Source organism: Eucalyptus grandis, chromosome 10 (assembly GCF_016545825.1).
Source record: "Eucalyptus grandis isolate ANBG69807.140 chromosome 10, ASM1654582v1, whole genome shotgun sequence".
In the NCBI taxonomy this organism is placed as follows: Eukaryota; Viridiplantae; Streptophyta; class Magnoliopsida; order Myrtales; family Myrtaceae; genus Eucalyptus; species Eucalyptus grandis.
In genome coordinates this window covers 35,031,202-35,048,531 of record NC_052621.1, presented here as the reverse complement: position 1 = coordinate 35,048,531, position 17,330 = coordinate 35,031,202, and the positions used below count along the sequence as shown (strand labels likewise).

General features: G+C 41.1%; 2 protein-coding genes across 2 annotated transcripts; both read left to right on the top strand.

The window, feature by feature from the left end:
• Positions 1–6,356: 6,356 nt before the first annotated feature.
• LOC104423010 lies at positions 6,357–7,530 on the top strand. The gene is made up of 2 exons (XM_010035465.3): positions 6,357–6,500; positions 7,014–7,530. The coding sequence occupies exons 1-2, from the start codon at positions 6,458–6,460 to the stop codon at positions 7,250–7,252; spliced, it is 282 nt and encodes a 93-aa protein (XP_010033767.2). The 5' UTR covers positions 6,357–6,457; the 3' UTR covers positions 7,253–7,530.
• Positions 7,531–10,477: 2,947 nt separating this feature from the next.
• Positions 10,478–16,970, top strand: LOC104423009 (probable phospholipid-transporting ATPase 4). The gene is given in 13 exon segments (XM_039303957.1): positions 10,478–10,628; positions 11,546–12,294; positions 12,297–13,527; position 13,589; positions 13,623–13,732; positions 14,022–14,298; positions 14,391–14,479; positions 14,619–14,703; positions 14,797–15,006; positions 15,141–15,266; positions 15,469–15,567; positions 15,725–15,916; positions 16,013–16,970. Coding segments are annotated over 12 exon segments (3,663 nt in total). The 5' UTR covers positions 10,478–10,628; positions 11,546–11,747; the 3' UTR covers positions 16,709–16,970.
• Positions 16,971–17,330: the final 360 nt, after the last annotated feature.

Below are 17,330 nucleotides of genomic sequence, written 5' to 3'. Positions count from 1 at the left end.
ACGTGTGGATGACGTTTGATTAAATTTGATAGACGGCATTTGTCACAGTTGCGGTTTGATTGGGCATACCATTGCTCATCGACAAAAGGTTTGCTGCAGAAAATGGAACCCAATGAGGAAAAAAACACTGCAAGTTGGGACACAAGTGGGAAATAACTTATCGATGGTTACAACATACTTTTCAAGTCTCCTTTTCCGTAGACACTTCACACCATGTAACACCCAAATCACTTGTCAAAGCCATGATGTTCACGGAAAATTAGTCATGTCAATCCAGTACACTCGTGGTTTTGAACATGAAATTTCAAGTAATTCTAGTACTTTCAGAGTTTCTTGGGCAAGAATTGGTCAAGCAACAAAAAAAGGGTGAGTAGGTAATGGGTTGTGTTCTTTGTTTCTTATAGTTTATTGGTGTTCGAGTCCGCGCTATGCACAAGCCTAATCAAGTCTCTCTTTTTGAAGACACGAGAATTCAATTATAAAATGGGGAGAGCACCTCTCATTATTATAATCTACCAACGTGGAAGTTAATTATCGATAGAGTGACCAACGCGTGGAAGCTAAATCTGTTAAAAATAATCGTGTTGACGGGTTTATTCCTTTTATTAGCTATTCATTTGATTTAGTAGAAGCATACTTAGGAATGCACAAGCAACAAAAAAGGGCTCGTAGGGATTGGGTTGTGCTCTTTGCTTCTTATAGTTTACCTTTGTTCAAGTCCATGCTACGCGCTTGCATAATCGAGTCTCTCTTTTTGAAGATTCGAGAATTTGATTTTAAAATGGCGAGAGCAACTCTCGTTATTATAATCCACCGACCGTGGAAATTGATTATCGATAGAGTAACCAATGTGTGGAAGCTAAATCCGCTCAAAGTAACCGTGCTTACGGGGTTTATCCCTTTTATTAGCTATTCATTCGATTTAGTAGGAGCATATTTATGAATGTACAAGCAACGAAAAAGGGTTCGTAGGGATTGGGTTGTGCTCTTCACTTCTTATAGTACACCTTTGTTCGAGTCCGGGCTACGTGCTTGCATAATTAGGTCTCTCTTTTTGAAGATTCGAGAATTCGATTATGAAATGGCGAGAGCAACTCTCGTTATTATAATCCACCGACGGTGGAAGTTGATTATCGATAGAGTAATCAACATGTGGAAGTTATCCCTTTAAAAGTAAGTGTGTTTACGTGATTTACCCCTTTTATTAGCTATTCATTTGATTTTAGTAAGAGCATATTTAGGAATATACTTAAATTGTGAGCTACGAAAATACAAATGTTGAAAATTCTAGAAGTGGAACATCTACTGAAGAGAAAGACGGGTAAAAAGATTGACCCATTGGATTAACAAAAATTAGAGCATATATTAGTAGTGTAAAGAGAGATTGTATCGCGAATCTCTCACTAACAATCGAATCAATGCCGAGTAAGACTGTTTATGAAAATGTATTTTCCCACCGATGGTGTATGCTAGAATTACTCATAGATTAGTACGAGAGAATGTCTTAATAAAAAGCGATAAATTACTAAAAAAAAAAGAATCCCCCATTTTCATGTAATGGCGCTTTGCATTTTCTAATTTCAAAACCCATACTTCTTCGAAACTACAAATTCGGAGGATGGACAACATAAAATAAGAGAAAATTAGAGATTTTTATATATAAATTTGCTTATATAATAATTCCTAACCAAAAATGGCCTTTCAAGAAGGCTTCAAAGTTTTAGTTTTTTCCACAAGTATTCTTTATCGTAAAACATGATCTCCGCCAATCTGCTCGGTCAAAGGTTTGGTTAGATTTGGTCAAAGGCGCCGGTCAACATCCAGAATTTTCTCTTCTCCATGTGTAGTCTTCCCTCTCATCCATTCCTTTTCCAATTTTCATTTCCTTTCGTGGCGGCATATTCCACGTATACAAAGTTCCCTTTTCTTATTTATGAAAACCTTATATAACATCACGAAAAATGAACGACGGTACGGACGCTATCTTTTTCATCCAGAACTTATCCGCTACTATAATTAGTTCCGTTCGATTGGGTGCTTGAACAGGTCAGTCATCTTGCCAGCCAGCCTTGTTTACCTCATCGTTTAATGACAATCTTGTAATATAATTTCAATGAATGAAATTTAGGGAGAGGTCTATATACTCCGTCGACAACAGCATCGTCCCATGCAACTTCTAGACCACGCGCAATGACTTCGTTTATGGTCTGACTTTAGCTGGGGAAGGGGACAAGAATGTAAAGCATTGATGAGGTCTCCATTGTAGCTCATATATACATCGGAAATATCAAATGCGTATGTCATTATTATATATAACGATTTTGTAAATCAGGTAATTAGGGTTTTAGGGCAAATTCAGGGTAAGTTCTTGAGAGAAAGGTAGCTCGAACGACCACTAAGTTTTGTCTTTGCGTCCGACAAGGACCTAGAGCTCGGGGCATGGAAAATAAACTCCTCCAATCTTGTCTTTTGAAATTTCCAAGAAAATGGAAGTAGAACAGGAAAAGAGATTAATGTGAAATTTGCTTCGGTTTAGGTCCGCGAGAAACTTCGGTTGGGGTGGTAAGAAAGGATGCTCTGGAATTTAGTTTGATCGAGTCATGGTTGTCCAGAAAATCGACTTTACCTAAACCAAATCATGAGTTGTGAGTTTTCTTTTTATATTCTTTTTTTTTTTTTTTTGATATCATCCTGGATTCGGCCTGACACAATCTTACGAGTGCTCACGGCCGCCACAGGGCCTGATAGGCCCCAACGTCGATCACCGACTATACTTAGAGGGGAGCTAGCTCAGCACTCCACCACCAAAGCTCTCCACTTAAGACGAATCATTTACAAATATAATGGAAAAATGAACCACCGCTTGTGGTGGTGCAGCTGACTTTCGGGCTCTCTCCCTCTCACGAATGGGAGGAGTTCGAATTCCAGAGGCGTCGCATTCGCGTGACTCACCTGCGGCTGGGTCTATGGTGGTGGCTTAGTCCGCCCCGGGTTTATACCGCCAGCTGCCGGCTGTATGGTAGTTCCTGGGTCACCAAAAATAAAAAATGGAAAAATGAAGTGTTTGTTTTTAACCGTAGACAATAATAAAGGGTTTCTCCATAGGAATGGCCAACCTAATTCGATCAGCCAACTTTTGCCTGTAAGACGAAAATACCATGATTTTTCAGACATTCACTAATAACTCGCGAACTTTTATCCGAGAGATAGAAGTATCCGCTATTAAATTTTTTATCCAAGCGAATTCCTGTGGCAAATGACATGGTTAGTGGAGACGTGTTAGAGATATACAATTAGTGAAGAGAAGAGCTGCAATGATCTTCTGAAACGTATTAGAAGTATATTAGTCCCAAGTTAAAAAATAAAAATGACCGACAGTTCAGGGAAACTATGCTAACAACTTTTGCCAACAGAGTGCTTGGGGAAAATGGTTTCAGGTTTTACTCGGAACTACTTGTTAAAACAGACTTCTTTATTTTTAGAATTTAAAATTTACCTTGCATGTCTAGAAACTTATAACTTATTTTGTCACAGGATTTAGGGTCAGTTCCATGGACAATCCAAGTTTTACTTATGTTTTTAATTGAACGATTGCAGTGAATTATTACCTCTAATAATCACTATTTTCTACAATCTATTAATTACTTATATTTAGATATATGAAAATCATTAAATTTTAACAAATAGTCATGGATCTTTTTGGAAGTGATAGTTAAAGACCGGTGGTTTTAGATTATACACTCATCATGGACGTCATGAAATGCGGTAGAATTGCGCTAGGGTATCGAACAAGAAAAATATAAAGACTTGTTCTAAGTTTCAGGTGGAAAATGAAACTATTGGTAGGAATAGGTTTTTCAAAATTTAGAACTTGGAGCCTACCTTGCATACCTTGAAACCTAAAAATTGACCACTTCCCAGGTTCCTAGATATATCTTAAAATCATGTTCACACTTAACAAGTGCCTGGCATCTTTTAGACGTGCCTTTTCTTCACGTCAGTGCCATTAGCCACGTCATAATGTTTAACATTTTCTTGCATGGATGGAAAACTTAATAGTAAGGATTTTGTCCCTAAGATAAAAATTGTAGATTTTTCAAGATATTTTGAAAAGTGAGGACATTCCTGTTACCTTGGTGAAATTTTCTGGGTGTTTTCTTTTGGCCGCCTATTTGCCCACTATGCTGAAGATTAGACTCTTAAATGATTTGATTAATTGATTTGATTGAATCTTGACAAGTGTGAAACTACAAATATTATAGTAGATATCTCAACCCGTGAGGCGGGCACAATTGGTTATGACATTAAAGCACTTCTAGCACGGTATACGGCTTTCACTTGTACAAATCTCGTCAACTGCATGCAAATTACTACGGATTATAGCCATTTGCATGAAGTCAAAGATTCAAACTAAATTGGCTTGCAGGGTTCACATATTGTTCCATTAATCTTTAGATACTGGTCAATCTGTGGCAATAAATAAAGACTTGATTGGACTGAAAGCACAAACACACCTCCTATCCCCTCTTCGTTATCCAACTGGTAATGGAGCATCGATCTCCAACAAAAAGTTCAGACAAAAGAACTGCTGGGATTGTGACTGCATCATCGACACTGTCCAAAGAGCAACCGCTCACTAGGCTGGAGCTATCGTTGTTACCCATACGGATGGAAACATCGACAGCAATGAGTCAACCGCGTAACATAATGGCGACACCGCCGAAGAAGGCATTTCGAAAGAGATTCCTCGTATCCATTCAGCATTACACTCCATCTTTGATCTCCCCACGTCCAGACGCTGCATAAAGATATCTAGCAGCAACGATAATAATATGTAATCGAATGCGTATTGGAACCGAACACGAGATGGGCTCTGTTTGGTTTAGCATTTGGAATGCTCATTTGGGTTCTAAAGGGATTTGGCCAAATGTTGTGGTGTTTAGTTCATTTTTTTGAGAACTTTGGGGAGATGCAATTGCATTTCCAAGGGGATTGAAAGGCCTTTGGGGGAATGGAGGAGAAAAGTCCATTGGGAAGTTGCATTTTCGGAATGCAACTTCCACTGTTCATCACTGTTCATCTCCACTGGAGAGAAGCCGATCGGAGGCCGATGATTGCCGGCCAAGGGATCGCATGCACTGGCGATCGCTGGCCAAGGGTTGCCTGACCCGGCGACCGTCGCCGGACCTCAAAAAAGAAAATAGATTTTTTTTTTTTTTTTAATTTAATAAAAGTCATTTACAAATGTAAATTTTACTAAATGGTATTTTGGCTAAAGTTGTATTTTAATGCAAATTTTACCAAATGATATTTGCATTTCGGAAAACACCCTCCATCCAAAGGTATTTACATTTTGACAAATGCATTCCCCAAAAACCGAATCAAACGAGCCCATGGCCACTTTCGCTCTTGCCATAATTCTATCCAACTCCTAACAGGTGGGTCAGCTCAGAGCAGCTCAGCTCCAGCAGGTAAGGTGGGGAAAGACCAGACAAGATGTTAGAAACTTTCTAAGTGACTAAGTCGAGGCCTAGTGGAGGACCATTTTCTTCCCCTCTTTCGCGTTGTGTCTTGCGTTTCTTTCCACACGGTTTGAGGACGAAAGTTGCACGCCCCCACCGCGTCCCGGGGCCGTGAGAAACGCTCGAGGGTTTGGTCCTGCAGCAAACAAACTTCCGCAGCGCCGTCGAGAGTCAAAACGCCTTTTTCCTTTTTGACCTCCGTGGAGTCGCGTTCAACGATGCAGAAAATCTCGGAGGGAGAAAAAAAATGGAAGTTGGTGATGGGACCTGCCTTGTCCATCAAGGATGGTGGGAAGGCGGGGCGGTGGTGTTTCCATGACTCGTGGGGTGAGGTGAGAAGAAGCTTTGAAGCAATTTAATGGAAAGGGCGGTGACAGTGAAAGCCTGTAGTACATCCTCATGTTTAGTCTTCGGAGAGCGTGGAATTACTGTGATAAACCAGAGAAAACTAACACTAACCCAATCCTAGTTTCCACCGAGAATGGCTAGGAATTCGAATCAATATGATAATAAAACACTATAACTTTGACTGAGTCGAATCGAATTTGATTATAGAAATAGATGTTGAAAATATTATCAATCTTATCGAGTTAAATAATATCCACATCGCATCAATGATTTGAGCACCTATGTGCAGTTTTGTCACGGTCCTGCAAGAGCCCGCGTCCTACTGTGTATTACTGTTCTGTTCCATATCCCTGTTTATCATCAAGAACGTGCATCGACCTCAGTAAATTTTTTGGTCAATCGAAGCTGCTCCACCATGCGGGTCGTCGTCTTCCAAAGTAATCATGCCCCTAACGCTTTCAGAAATCGGGCCGACAATCGGGCCCGTTAAGAGGCCCAAAGCCCACTAAGATCCATCTTCCTCCTAAAGAAGCGACGGCAAGGGTCGGGTTCAGCTTGTTTGGTCCTTTTTCTCTCGCAGAGCTCCAATGGCGGAATCAGCAAAGCCAGATCACAGTGACTCATCGCCAGGTTTTTACTCCATCTGGGTCATGTCGCATCTGCTTTAATCTTGAAAATTCGTTAAATATCTTCGTTGAGGCGTCGATTATGGGCTGCAGCTTCTTAATTCTCTGTTGTTTGCTCGCGGAAGAGTTCGTTCCTTCGAATTTGCAGTGGTCGTTGCGTTTTTATGTTGGAATTGATGTCCTTTTGGTTCGCCTTGATGCAATCACGGGTTCTTGCTTCTATGAAGTCTTCAAATTTGCAATTTTTAGCTGGAGAAGAAAAGAAAGATCGCTTTTTTTTTTTCGTGGGTTTTGGTCATTTCTTAGCTGTAGAGATACTCTACTTGGAAATGAATGGAAAAAAGGAAAGTTTATATACTCGTGTAAGAGAATTCATCCTTCCAGTGGATTTTGGGAAATTTTAGTTTCAGGTTAATTGCATTACCCTACTTACAAATGTGAGAAGTCCAGAGAAATTTGTATGTGATAAATTAGTTTTTCATATGTTGCCAATGTTTTTGCCTCTTTAATATGAAAGGGAAAGACGTCAAGGCTCCAAACATATTGGAAAGAGCTAAAGAAGAGGTCGAGGCGGTGGTCCATGCCAACAGATCGCCGCACCACCACAAGGAAACTCATGGGACGAGCGACGACATTGACGAGAACACACCAGTTGATGAAGTCAAGGGGCCGAGTGTATTTGAGCGCGCAAAAGAAGAGATAGAGGCCATCATTGGGGCGATCCATCCAAAGAAGGATTCGGATAGTCACAAATGATGGACTCAGCAAGAGTACTCTTCCAAGCATCTGTCGCCCGTAGGTCGAGTACCATCTGGATATCTGCTAGGTATCTGCTGCTTTTGGATATTTTGAAAGAAAGAGAGCGATTGAACATTCAAGTTGATCGGTGTTTGCTTTTAGCTGTGAAGTATCATATAGATCGACTAGAAAGTACTGTTTGTATTTTGATCCTCTCATTTACGTGGAATCCTTGGTAACTTGGATATTTTTAAATTTGAATTTGATAAATCATGGAAGGTGAATGGCATTATCTATGGCTCCTTGCAAATAATTTCTTCATTCATGAGGTTTGCGCTCAAATCTGAAAATGCATCTATCTAACTTTGTATTCCTCTTTTTATTTACCACGCTACATATTCCTTTTTGTAAACCATACTTTTGGTTGGCTTGCTTGTTGCACAAGTTGGTCATGAAGTGGTTGCTGCAGGCATCTTTGACAAAATGACTACTTATTCTTTTACTTTATGGATCGATCTTTTAACCTGACGCTGCTGCGAACAGCCACGAAGGATATGGCCGTGATGATTGAGCGTGGATGACTGGCTGCTCCCAGGTTGGAATTGCATTGGCGGTTAGGGGGCTAGTCCTAAAACTGGGGAAATTAGTCGTGTCAAGTTTCTGTCTGGAGGAAGATGAGTTACTGAGTTAGGTCTCTCTAATGCTCGGGACAACTTACTTCAGCTTCTTTTTCAGATGCTTGAAGATTTTCTCGGTTGATGGAGAGCGCATATGTGTTTTGGCTTCTTCGTGCTATAAGTGGTCGTGCCAGATAAAGCTATATTTACATATAGACTGAATAGAATCCATCACGTCGACTAACGTATGCTTGTCTTCTCGATGGAAACGGGGGCTACGTCATGAAAATATCATTTGGGCAAGGATGGTGATGCTGCTTCGTCGTCATCTTGAATGCTGTGAAAAGATTAGCAAGTACATGATATGGTTCAGCATGCTGCAATCCTTGTGCCTGCCTTACGTGTGCTTCATGGAAGTCCTCTTTCTTTCAAAGAAAAGCCTGTGCTAATCTTCTTTGAATGGGACACTACATATTGCCTTGGTCAGAAGTAGAACGAAGTTGACCCCTGATCCACAGAATCTGGCCTAAATATAGATAATCATGTCTAAATTCTCATGTACATGAAAAACTTCTCTGCAGTCAGCATTGGACTCAAGTCATCAAACCTTTTTCAGGGTAGTCAATGCACTTGATTAATTTAGCATATCTTACATATTGATTTGTGATTTCTTGTTGTCACACGGCGCTTTTTATTCAATTCTGGATGGCCCAAAATCAGATGTCTGTTGACCGGCTAACACAACTCCTAAGTTTATTGTTCTTGTATTCACTTGTAAATTCCTGAGCTGCATCCTGAATGAATGATCATTCTAATTGATTATGGTATGTCATCATTCGTAGGAATTTGATATATTGCTGTCGGCTGGTATGATGGCAGGGTTCAGTAAGGTTTCGAAATGAAAGAGAGCAGCCGGGTCAAAACTCCTGGTCCAGTCAAGTACAGAGCCCAAGTGATGGGGCTTCTCACTTGAATATTCCTGCTAAAGTGAGGCAGATATGGACCATATGGTGCCCCATCACTTGAAGAGATTCAAATCACCTAGATTGAGCCACTGTCAAGTTGGAAATTATGCAAGAATCATGTCCTTTCTTCACCGTCTCCGTTGAAGCCACGCCAACCTCCATTAGATACGAAAACTGGTCAAAAGATAAAAAAGGGAATGATTCATTTGTCAAATCGTAAGTCTCAGTTGCTATTCCTGTTGATGTCTTACCATGCGTTTGTGCTTTCTCTAAAGTCCAAAAAGGGGAATATGAAAATGCAGCCAGGCTAGATTAAGTGCATTATCTACTACTTAGGCAAATATCCGATCTGTTTATCTTTAGAAAGTGGCGGTCCTGGTGGAGGTTCTAACCTAAAATTAGGTATGAAATCTCATATTAGTGGTGTTTCGGAAATGTCTGCAATTGAGTAAATAGTTCTACAACTAAAAGATCAGATTGAGAAGATTTGTACAAATTAAACCTTTCATGGGTATAAATTTATTATATATCCGTGACTTAGATTGGTGAAATAGCCAAAAATTTATTATGATTTGATTTGCCATACACCCTTTATGGTAGGAGCCATAGACTTTGTCGTTGTTGTTGTTATTATTATTTTTTTTTTTGGTCTTTAGAAAGTGTTTCATAAATGTTTGCAATTGGATAAATAATTGTACGAATTAACGGATCTAATTGATTGTAAAAGGGGAAGATTTGTAACCCACCCATGCATGGCTGCGCTGGTGGAGGCTTTGGTCTCTTGACCGCCAAGTTAGGGTTCGACTCCCAGAGTCCACCACAACTCCCAGAACAATTCTGTGACTTAAGCGGGGGACCTCGACTGGTGGGTTGTTGGGCTAGTCTCTTCCGAAGTATAGTCGATGCTGTGTTCTCGTAAGGTGAGTTAAGCTGAATCCTCGGTATAAAAAAAAAGGGGGAAGATTTGTACATATTAGACCTTTCATCACCACTTAATAGAAAATCGTTGGGTCGGGATATGTCAGATACTTACAACTCGATTGGTGAAATCACCAAATTTATATATAATTTGATTTCTTGTGCACCTTGTAGGAGTGATATATTTGTTTTTTTTTCTCAAGCCGTTACTAAATTAACCATTGTTAATGAGGCATAATAATTTTTCACAACAATTTCTCCTCATATTTGGTTGATCTCACCGTAATGAGGCCTTACTTGAAAATGAAAGACACTTCAATGCATCAAATTTATAATTTTCCATCTACGAAAGATTCTATCAATAGTTCACATGAATTTTGCTTTATTCAATAACAAGCAAGTTCATACACATGATCATAAGATGATATGACCTTTTAAATCTAAATCACTCCACATAAGTGTCACGATATAATGTTAGATGTTGGATGATAAAAACATTGGACTATAAATAACAAAACAGGGGAATCTGTCTTCAAGAGGATAGATGGCCTAAACATTTCTAGGAAAATAAGTTCATAACCCATGGGCCTTGTAACCCCATCGAAGTTGAAGAATCAAAGAATTTGCCTTCTCTTCCAAGAGGATTCGCAACATGTCAAGTTCTGATAAGGTTCTTTACTTTGCATCGAATCAAATCACATGCTTTGCCATTGCTATGCATATCGAGCTCATAAGTGAGAAGATATTCGGTCCATCGGTAAACCAAAGTCTTCTCCACATGAAAAAATGAGAGCTCTGTATCATCATGCATGGCGAGGTTAAGAAACGCTGGTGCCTCTCTTCTCAACCTGGCTGGCTGGCTGGCTGGCTATTATTCTTCATGCCGTTCGCCAGGTCATATTTAGTATGCAAAGATTGCAATATTGGCTTTTCAGGAAATAAATACAGGACAAAAAAAAGAAAATATTGACATGTTAGGAAACAGAGTGAGTGATGGCTGATGAGAACATAAATGTAGGGAGTCGATGGTTTAGATTAGCCATCTGTCGTTTTTTCGTTTTAAAAACCTTCTCTCTCCCTCTCTCTATCTCCAACTCTTTGTCTCTTGATCTTCTCTCTCCTGCAATTGATCTGCAATGAGCTGAGTTTTTCCTGTCGTTGCTCCCCTCTAATTATATGATTTCTCAAGTGGGTTTGTTTTTAACTGGGATCGGCTTCCTGATTTCAGGTGATTTTTCTCCTATTTTTAGCCTTTTGTTAACGTGTTCTTCGTTATTCTAGGCATCCGGAAAATGTTTGAATTGTTTTTTGGATGAAAAGTTTGCACTTGTCTCGCCAATTGCAGGTCAGGTTTGGCTGCATTCTTCCCGTTCTGATATCTATCCGGGTTTTCTTGAATATCAGAATGTTTATTTTGCGTGTGTATGTATTTCTGGAGAAGAACTGTGGTGAATTCGAGACAATGTTTGTGATTTCGGCCCTCGACATGAAAATTTTAATCTATCTTCTAAGGCAAGAAACTGTCAAAAACTTGTACGTAATTGGCTATGTTAAATCAGTTTTCCTAGGATTTTCCAAACCCAGTTGTTTATACAGAAGGGGTAAAAAGAGAAAAGAATCAATCTTGGCTATGCAAGAATATGAAATCCAATTTCTTTTTCTAACATGATCTCCTCTTTAAATTTCAAAGGATTAAGTTTTAGCGTTGTTGGTGATTCCGTATGTGATATGTCAAAATTCATAGGTAATGACTCAGCCGATTTAATGCCCATCGTGTCAACGCTAACGAAATTATCATACTTTGTTGTTAGGCCAAAGAAGAAGGAACTGGTTCTGGGATTCTGCATGAGGGAAGAATTTCAGAACACTGTCAAAGGTTCTTCATCACATTTTTTCTTTTAGTTACTGAGTGGGACGTTACAGTGGGAAGCAACATGAGCAATTCATATCAGTGTAGATAGCTTTGGTTAAGACATGTTGGACAGCAGTGTGAATGAGGTGAGGTAGCCAAGGATGGCGCGCGGTCGGATAAGGGCGAGGATCCGCCGGAGCCACCTCTACACATTTGCATGCCTTCGCCCGAGCACTGTTGAGGGAGATGAACCGCACCCTATCCAAGGCCCTGGATACTCAAGACGTGTGCATTGCAATGCATCGCATATGCATAAGAAGCAGCCTCTCAAATACTCCTCGAATTATATATCCACAACCAGGTACAATGTCATCACATTCCTGCCAAAAGCATTTTTCGAGCAATTCCGCCGCGTTGCCAACATATACTTCCTTGTTGCTGCAATCTGCTCTCTCTTTGAGTTCTCTCCGTTCTCGCCAACGAGCATGATTGCGCCTCTGGCATTCGTTCTCGGGGTTAGTATGGCCAAGGAGGCCGTAGAAGATTGGCGCAGGTTTATTCAGGACTTAAAGGTTAATGCCCGCAAGGTTAGTGTTCATAAAGGAGGTGGCGTCTTTGGTCGTAAGCAGTGGCGAAAGATTCGGGTGGGCGATGTTGTGAAAGTGGAGAAGGATAAATTTTTCCCCGCGGACTTGCTTCTGCTGTCGTCCGTTATGAGGATGGCCTTTGCTATGTAGAAACTATGAATTTAGATGGCGAGACGAACTTGAAGGTGAAGAGATCGCTGGAGGTCACCTTACCCTTAGATAGTGATGAGAGTTTCAAAGATTTTGCTGGAGTGATCAGATGTGAAGACCCAAATCCTAGTCTTTACACTTTCGTGGGTAATTTGGAGTATGACAGGCAAATCTATCCCTTGGATCCGAGCCAGATCCTTCTTAGGGACTCAAAGCTGAGGAATACGGCTTACATTTATGGTGTGGTAGTTTTCGCTGGTCAGGACAGCAAGGTCATGCAAAACTCGACCAAGTCCCCTTCTAAGCGAAGCAGCGTTGAGAAGAAGATGGACCGCATCATTTATGTTCTGCTCGCTACTCTTCTTGCAGTCTCCATTATTAGTTCAATGGGTTTCTTTATACAGACAAAGTATCAAATGCCGGATTGGTGGTATTTAGAACCCCAAAGTCCTCAATCTTGTTATGACCCCGCCCAAGCGGCCACATCAGGGTTCTGCCACTTTGTCACTGCTCTCATGCTGTATGGCTACTTAATACCCATCTCTCTGTACGTGTCCATTGAGGTGGTGAAGTTTTTACAAGCTATATTCATAAACCAAGACATCAACATGTACGATGAGGAGAGCGGAACTCCTGCTCAAGCGAGGACGTCCAATCTGAATGAGGAATTGGGCCAGGTTGATACGATTCTGTCCGATAAGACGGGAACATTGACCTGCAATCAGATGGATTTCCTCAAGTGTTCCATTGCTGGTACAGCCTTTGGCGTGAGATCCAGCGAAGTTGAGATTGCCGCTGCTAAGCAGATGGCCATCGATCCCGCGGAGCAAGAATCAGTTGCTTCAAGTCGTCTCGGGGCATCAGAAATCGGATTGGAGAGAGTAGTTACTTTGGCGGATGAACAGGGTCCGAAACCAAGCATCAAGGGCTTTAGCTTTGAGGATAGTCGCCTTATGGGGGGGAACTGGATGAGGGAGTCCAATGCAGATATGATCTTACTGTTTTTACGAATATTAGCAGTTTGTCATGCAGCGATTCCTGAGGTAAATGAAGAGACTGGCGATATTACCTATGAAGCTGAGTCACCAGATGAAATAGCATTTCTTGTTGCAGCAAGAGAATTCGGGTTTGAGTTTGTCAGAAGAACTCAATCAAGCGTATTTGTCCGTGAGAGATATCCTTCCTCAGGAAATCCAGTTGAAAGGTAAAAATTCTGCTGAAATATCTAGCAACTCGGTTTTGTCCAAGTTCTGTTGCATTCATAGAGTGTTTGGTTACCAACCGCTGGAATATTTTCAGGAATATAAGATTCTTAATCTCTTGGACTTCACTAGTAAAAGAAAGCGAATGTCGGTGATTGTGCGGGATGAACATGAGCAGATTATGCTAATGTGCAAAGGCGCTGACAGGTGAGGCTCATTGCGGTACACTTCTTCTGATGCATATGTGGGAATATTACCTGGTTAATCAATGGCAATATCATTTTCACATTTTTCAACCAGAGAGGATCAATGCTCCACAGCCATAGATAGATACACCATTTTCTTCTCAAAATAGAGGATAATTTTGGCATTGAGACCTACTATTATTTTGTGTCTTTACATTGTTTTCTTCTCAAGATCATTTGGCGCTACCTAGTTCTGCTTATGATTAATTTCATTCGTTTGATCCCTAATCTTCCTACCCTTAACTCTGCAGCATCATTTTTGAACGTTTAGCTAAGAATGGAAGAACATATGAGGAAAGTACTACGAGACACTTGAATGAGTATGGAGAGGCCGGGTTGCGTACGCTGGCGCTTGCTTATAAACCACTCGACGAGGCTGAATATACAGCTTGGAACAATGAGTTTGTCAAAGCAAAGACTTCGATCGGGGTCAACCGAGAGGCGATGCTTGAGAAAGTATCTGATGTGATGGAGAGGGAATTGATTCTCGTAGGTGCTACAGCTGTAGAGGACAAACTACAGAAAGGGGTATAATAGAAGAGTCCTCTTGAAATTTACAAGTATAATAGATCGGTGTAGTTCAGCAAAACTCAATTCTTACCTTCTAAATATTTTTATAGGTACCTCAGTGCATCGATAAGCTTGCCCAAGCAGGCCTTAAGATCTGGGTTCTTACTGGAGATAAGATGGAGACTGCAATCAACATCGGGTAAGTTGAAGATTAAGAAGACTTCTCTCCTTAGTTTACTCCTTTTCGGAGCTTTTACGTGGTTAATTTCATTCTTCATTTGAAAACTATGCATCCAGAAGATTATGAATGGTTGTTTTTAACTTCTTTTGGAATGCAGATTTGCTTGCAGTCTGCTGAGGCAGGGGATGAAGCAGATTTGCATATCGGCAATGAACTCCGACGCGAACCCAGATGTGAAAAAGGTATTTGTGCTTTGAGAAAGAGTCAGAGAAATTGATTTCAGGAAAATGATTTTCATTCGAGGGTAGACTTCGTTGCTTTTTGTCACCCATCAGGCCGTGAAGGAAGACATTTCGATGCAAATTACCAATGCCTCCCAAATGATCAAGCTTGAAAAGGATCCGCACGCTGCATTTGCATTGATTATTGATGGTAAAAGTCTCACTTATGCTTTAGAAGATGACATGAAGCATCAGTTCCTCAGATTAGCAGTTGATTGCGCGTCAGTCATATGCTGTCGTGTCTCTCCGAAACAGAAAGCACTGGTACGTTTCCTATCTTTTTCCAATGATTGGAATTTTCTGTTCATGTTTTTCTATTTTCAAGAATAAGGTAGATGTGATTATCACATGCGAAATAGTTTCCGTCTGTACTTCAAGTATTCAAATATTGGTGGCAGGTGACAAGGTTGGTGAAAGAAGGAACTGGAAAAACGACTTTAGCAATTGGTGATGGTGCCAATGATGTTGGAATGATTCAGGAAGCCGATATTGGAGTAGGGATTAGTGGGGTCGAAGGTATGCAGGTTAGTGACTATTTTTGCATTATACTTTTTCGATTCCTAAATCTGTTTTCTCAATTCGTGAGAGAGAGAGAGAGAGAGATGCTTTTCCTCAGTGTTTCTCCTTCACAACTTGTCCTGTCGTGTTGCCATCTTCAAGATATCACTCGGAAGGTACTGTCCTTGTGGATGTTATGTTGAACTTACGGCCTAAAAAATGTTGCAGGCAGTCATGGCTAGCGATTTTGCTATCGCCCAGTTTCGGTTCCTGGAAAGACTTTTAGTGGTCCATGGGCACTGGTGCTACAAGAGGATCACTAATATGGTACTTGAGCTTTTTCGCGCCCATTCTCTCGTCTTCCACTGAATATACCGTGCTTGTACCCAAAAGGAAAGTCACCCCACACGCACAATGGCGCATGAAGCTGTTAGTTTCACCTGTTCCTATTTTCATCTTTTGACTGGAACTGTCATCTGTCCAGATATGCTATTTCTTCTACAAAAACATTGCATTCGGCTTGACTTTCTTCTACTTCGAGGCTGTCACGGGCTTCTCAGGGCAATCCATATATGACGATTGGTACATGATACTCTTCAATGTCTTTGTCACATCAATTCCTGTCATCTCGCTCGGCGTGTTTGAGCAAGACGTCTCCTCTGAAATCTGCTTACAGGTTCGTCTATCAAAAAGCATGATGAAAATTCCTAGTGCTGTTATCCATGACTTTATGCAGATCTCTTTGCTAATGCGTATATTGCTCCGCTTCTAGTTTCCGGCTCTGTATCAGCAAGGGCCTAGAAATCTGTTCTTCAACTGGTACAAGATACTCGGAATGATGTTCAACGGCCTAATTGCTTCGGTAATCATCTTCTCGTTCAACGTCCTCCTCTTCGCCGAGCAAGCGTTCCGCAGAGGAGGGCAGACTGCCGACATGGCGGTCGTGGGGACCACCATGTTCACTTGCATAGTTTGGGTGGTGAACTGCCAGATCGCGCTCTCGATGAGCCACTTCACCTGGTTCCAGCACATCTTCATATGGGGCAGCGTCGCCTTCTGGTACTTGTCCCTCTTCATCTACGGCATGCTTTCCCCGATGTACACGGGCAACGTCTACCAAATCCTCGTCGAAGTCCTAGGCCCGTCGATCAGCTACTGGTGGATCATCCTCGTGGTCACGGTCACCTGCAACCTGTTCTACTTCGTCCACATATCCATCGAGCGGTGTTTCTTCCCGATGGACCACCACATCATCCAGGAGATCAAGTACTCCAGGAAGGACGTCGAGGACAGGCACATGTGGACCCGGGAGCGGTCGAAGGCGAGGCAGAAGACCAAGATCGGCTTCACGGCCCGTGTCGAGGCGAAGATCAGGAATTTGAGAGGGAAGCTGCAGAAGAAGCAGTCGATCCTCATAACGAATAATGCAGCAGCATCCCCCAGATCACGACGAGAGGAAAGACCATAGATCAAGCAGGCAGCAATCGGCATCCTCGGACTGTTCATCCTCCGGTTCGGCTCGATCGAATTACCTGCATTACGCACGGTTCATGTAAAACCGAAGATGCCGGTTCGATGAGGAAACACAAGTGATAGGGAAAAATCAATAGATATCATATTGTATAGGCAGGCACATTTTTTGAATCTGCTGCATAATTTCTTGAACAATGTCGGACGATTCACATCGATTTCACATTTGAAAGAAAGGTCGAATCTACCCTCTTGGCAAAGCATATTCAATTGAATGTCTCAACAAAATAGAAGTTGATTTTTGCTTTCAAGGAGTCGTCTTGAGATGCTTTCGAATGCTCTAGCAAATTATTCAATCTTAAAACTAAATTATACATATGTCAATTCAATTTTCAACTTTTTAGAATTTATTAATGTAACTGTCAATCTTTCATGAAATTTCAATGTTATCTCTCTCAATTGTTGTCAGGAATCACTGATGTAGTGTTCAATCATCCTCTCATCGACCGTTTCATGCGTATGGGCATCTTTATCTTAGAACTCGTCATATCGATAAGTAGTTAACCAAAATAGCTATACTAAAATTTTGGGCAAAGATTTAGAACTACGCTAACAAAATT

What these genes read in the sequence shown, in the direction of transcription:
- LOC104423010 (XM_010035465.3), top strand. Translation starts at nt 6,458, where the DNA reads ATGGCGGAATCAGCAAAGCCAGATCACAGTGACTCATCGCCAG. An exon ending in TCACAGTGACTCATCGCCAG is followed by an intron (nt 6,501 to 7,013) that starts GTTTTTACTCCA and finishes TTAATATGAAAG; the next exon opens with GGAAAGACGTCAAGGCTCCA.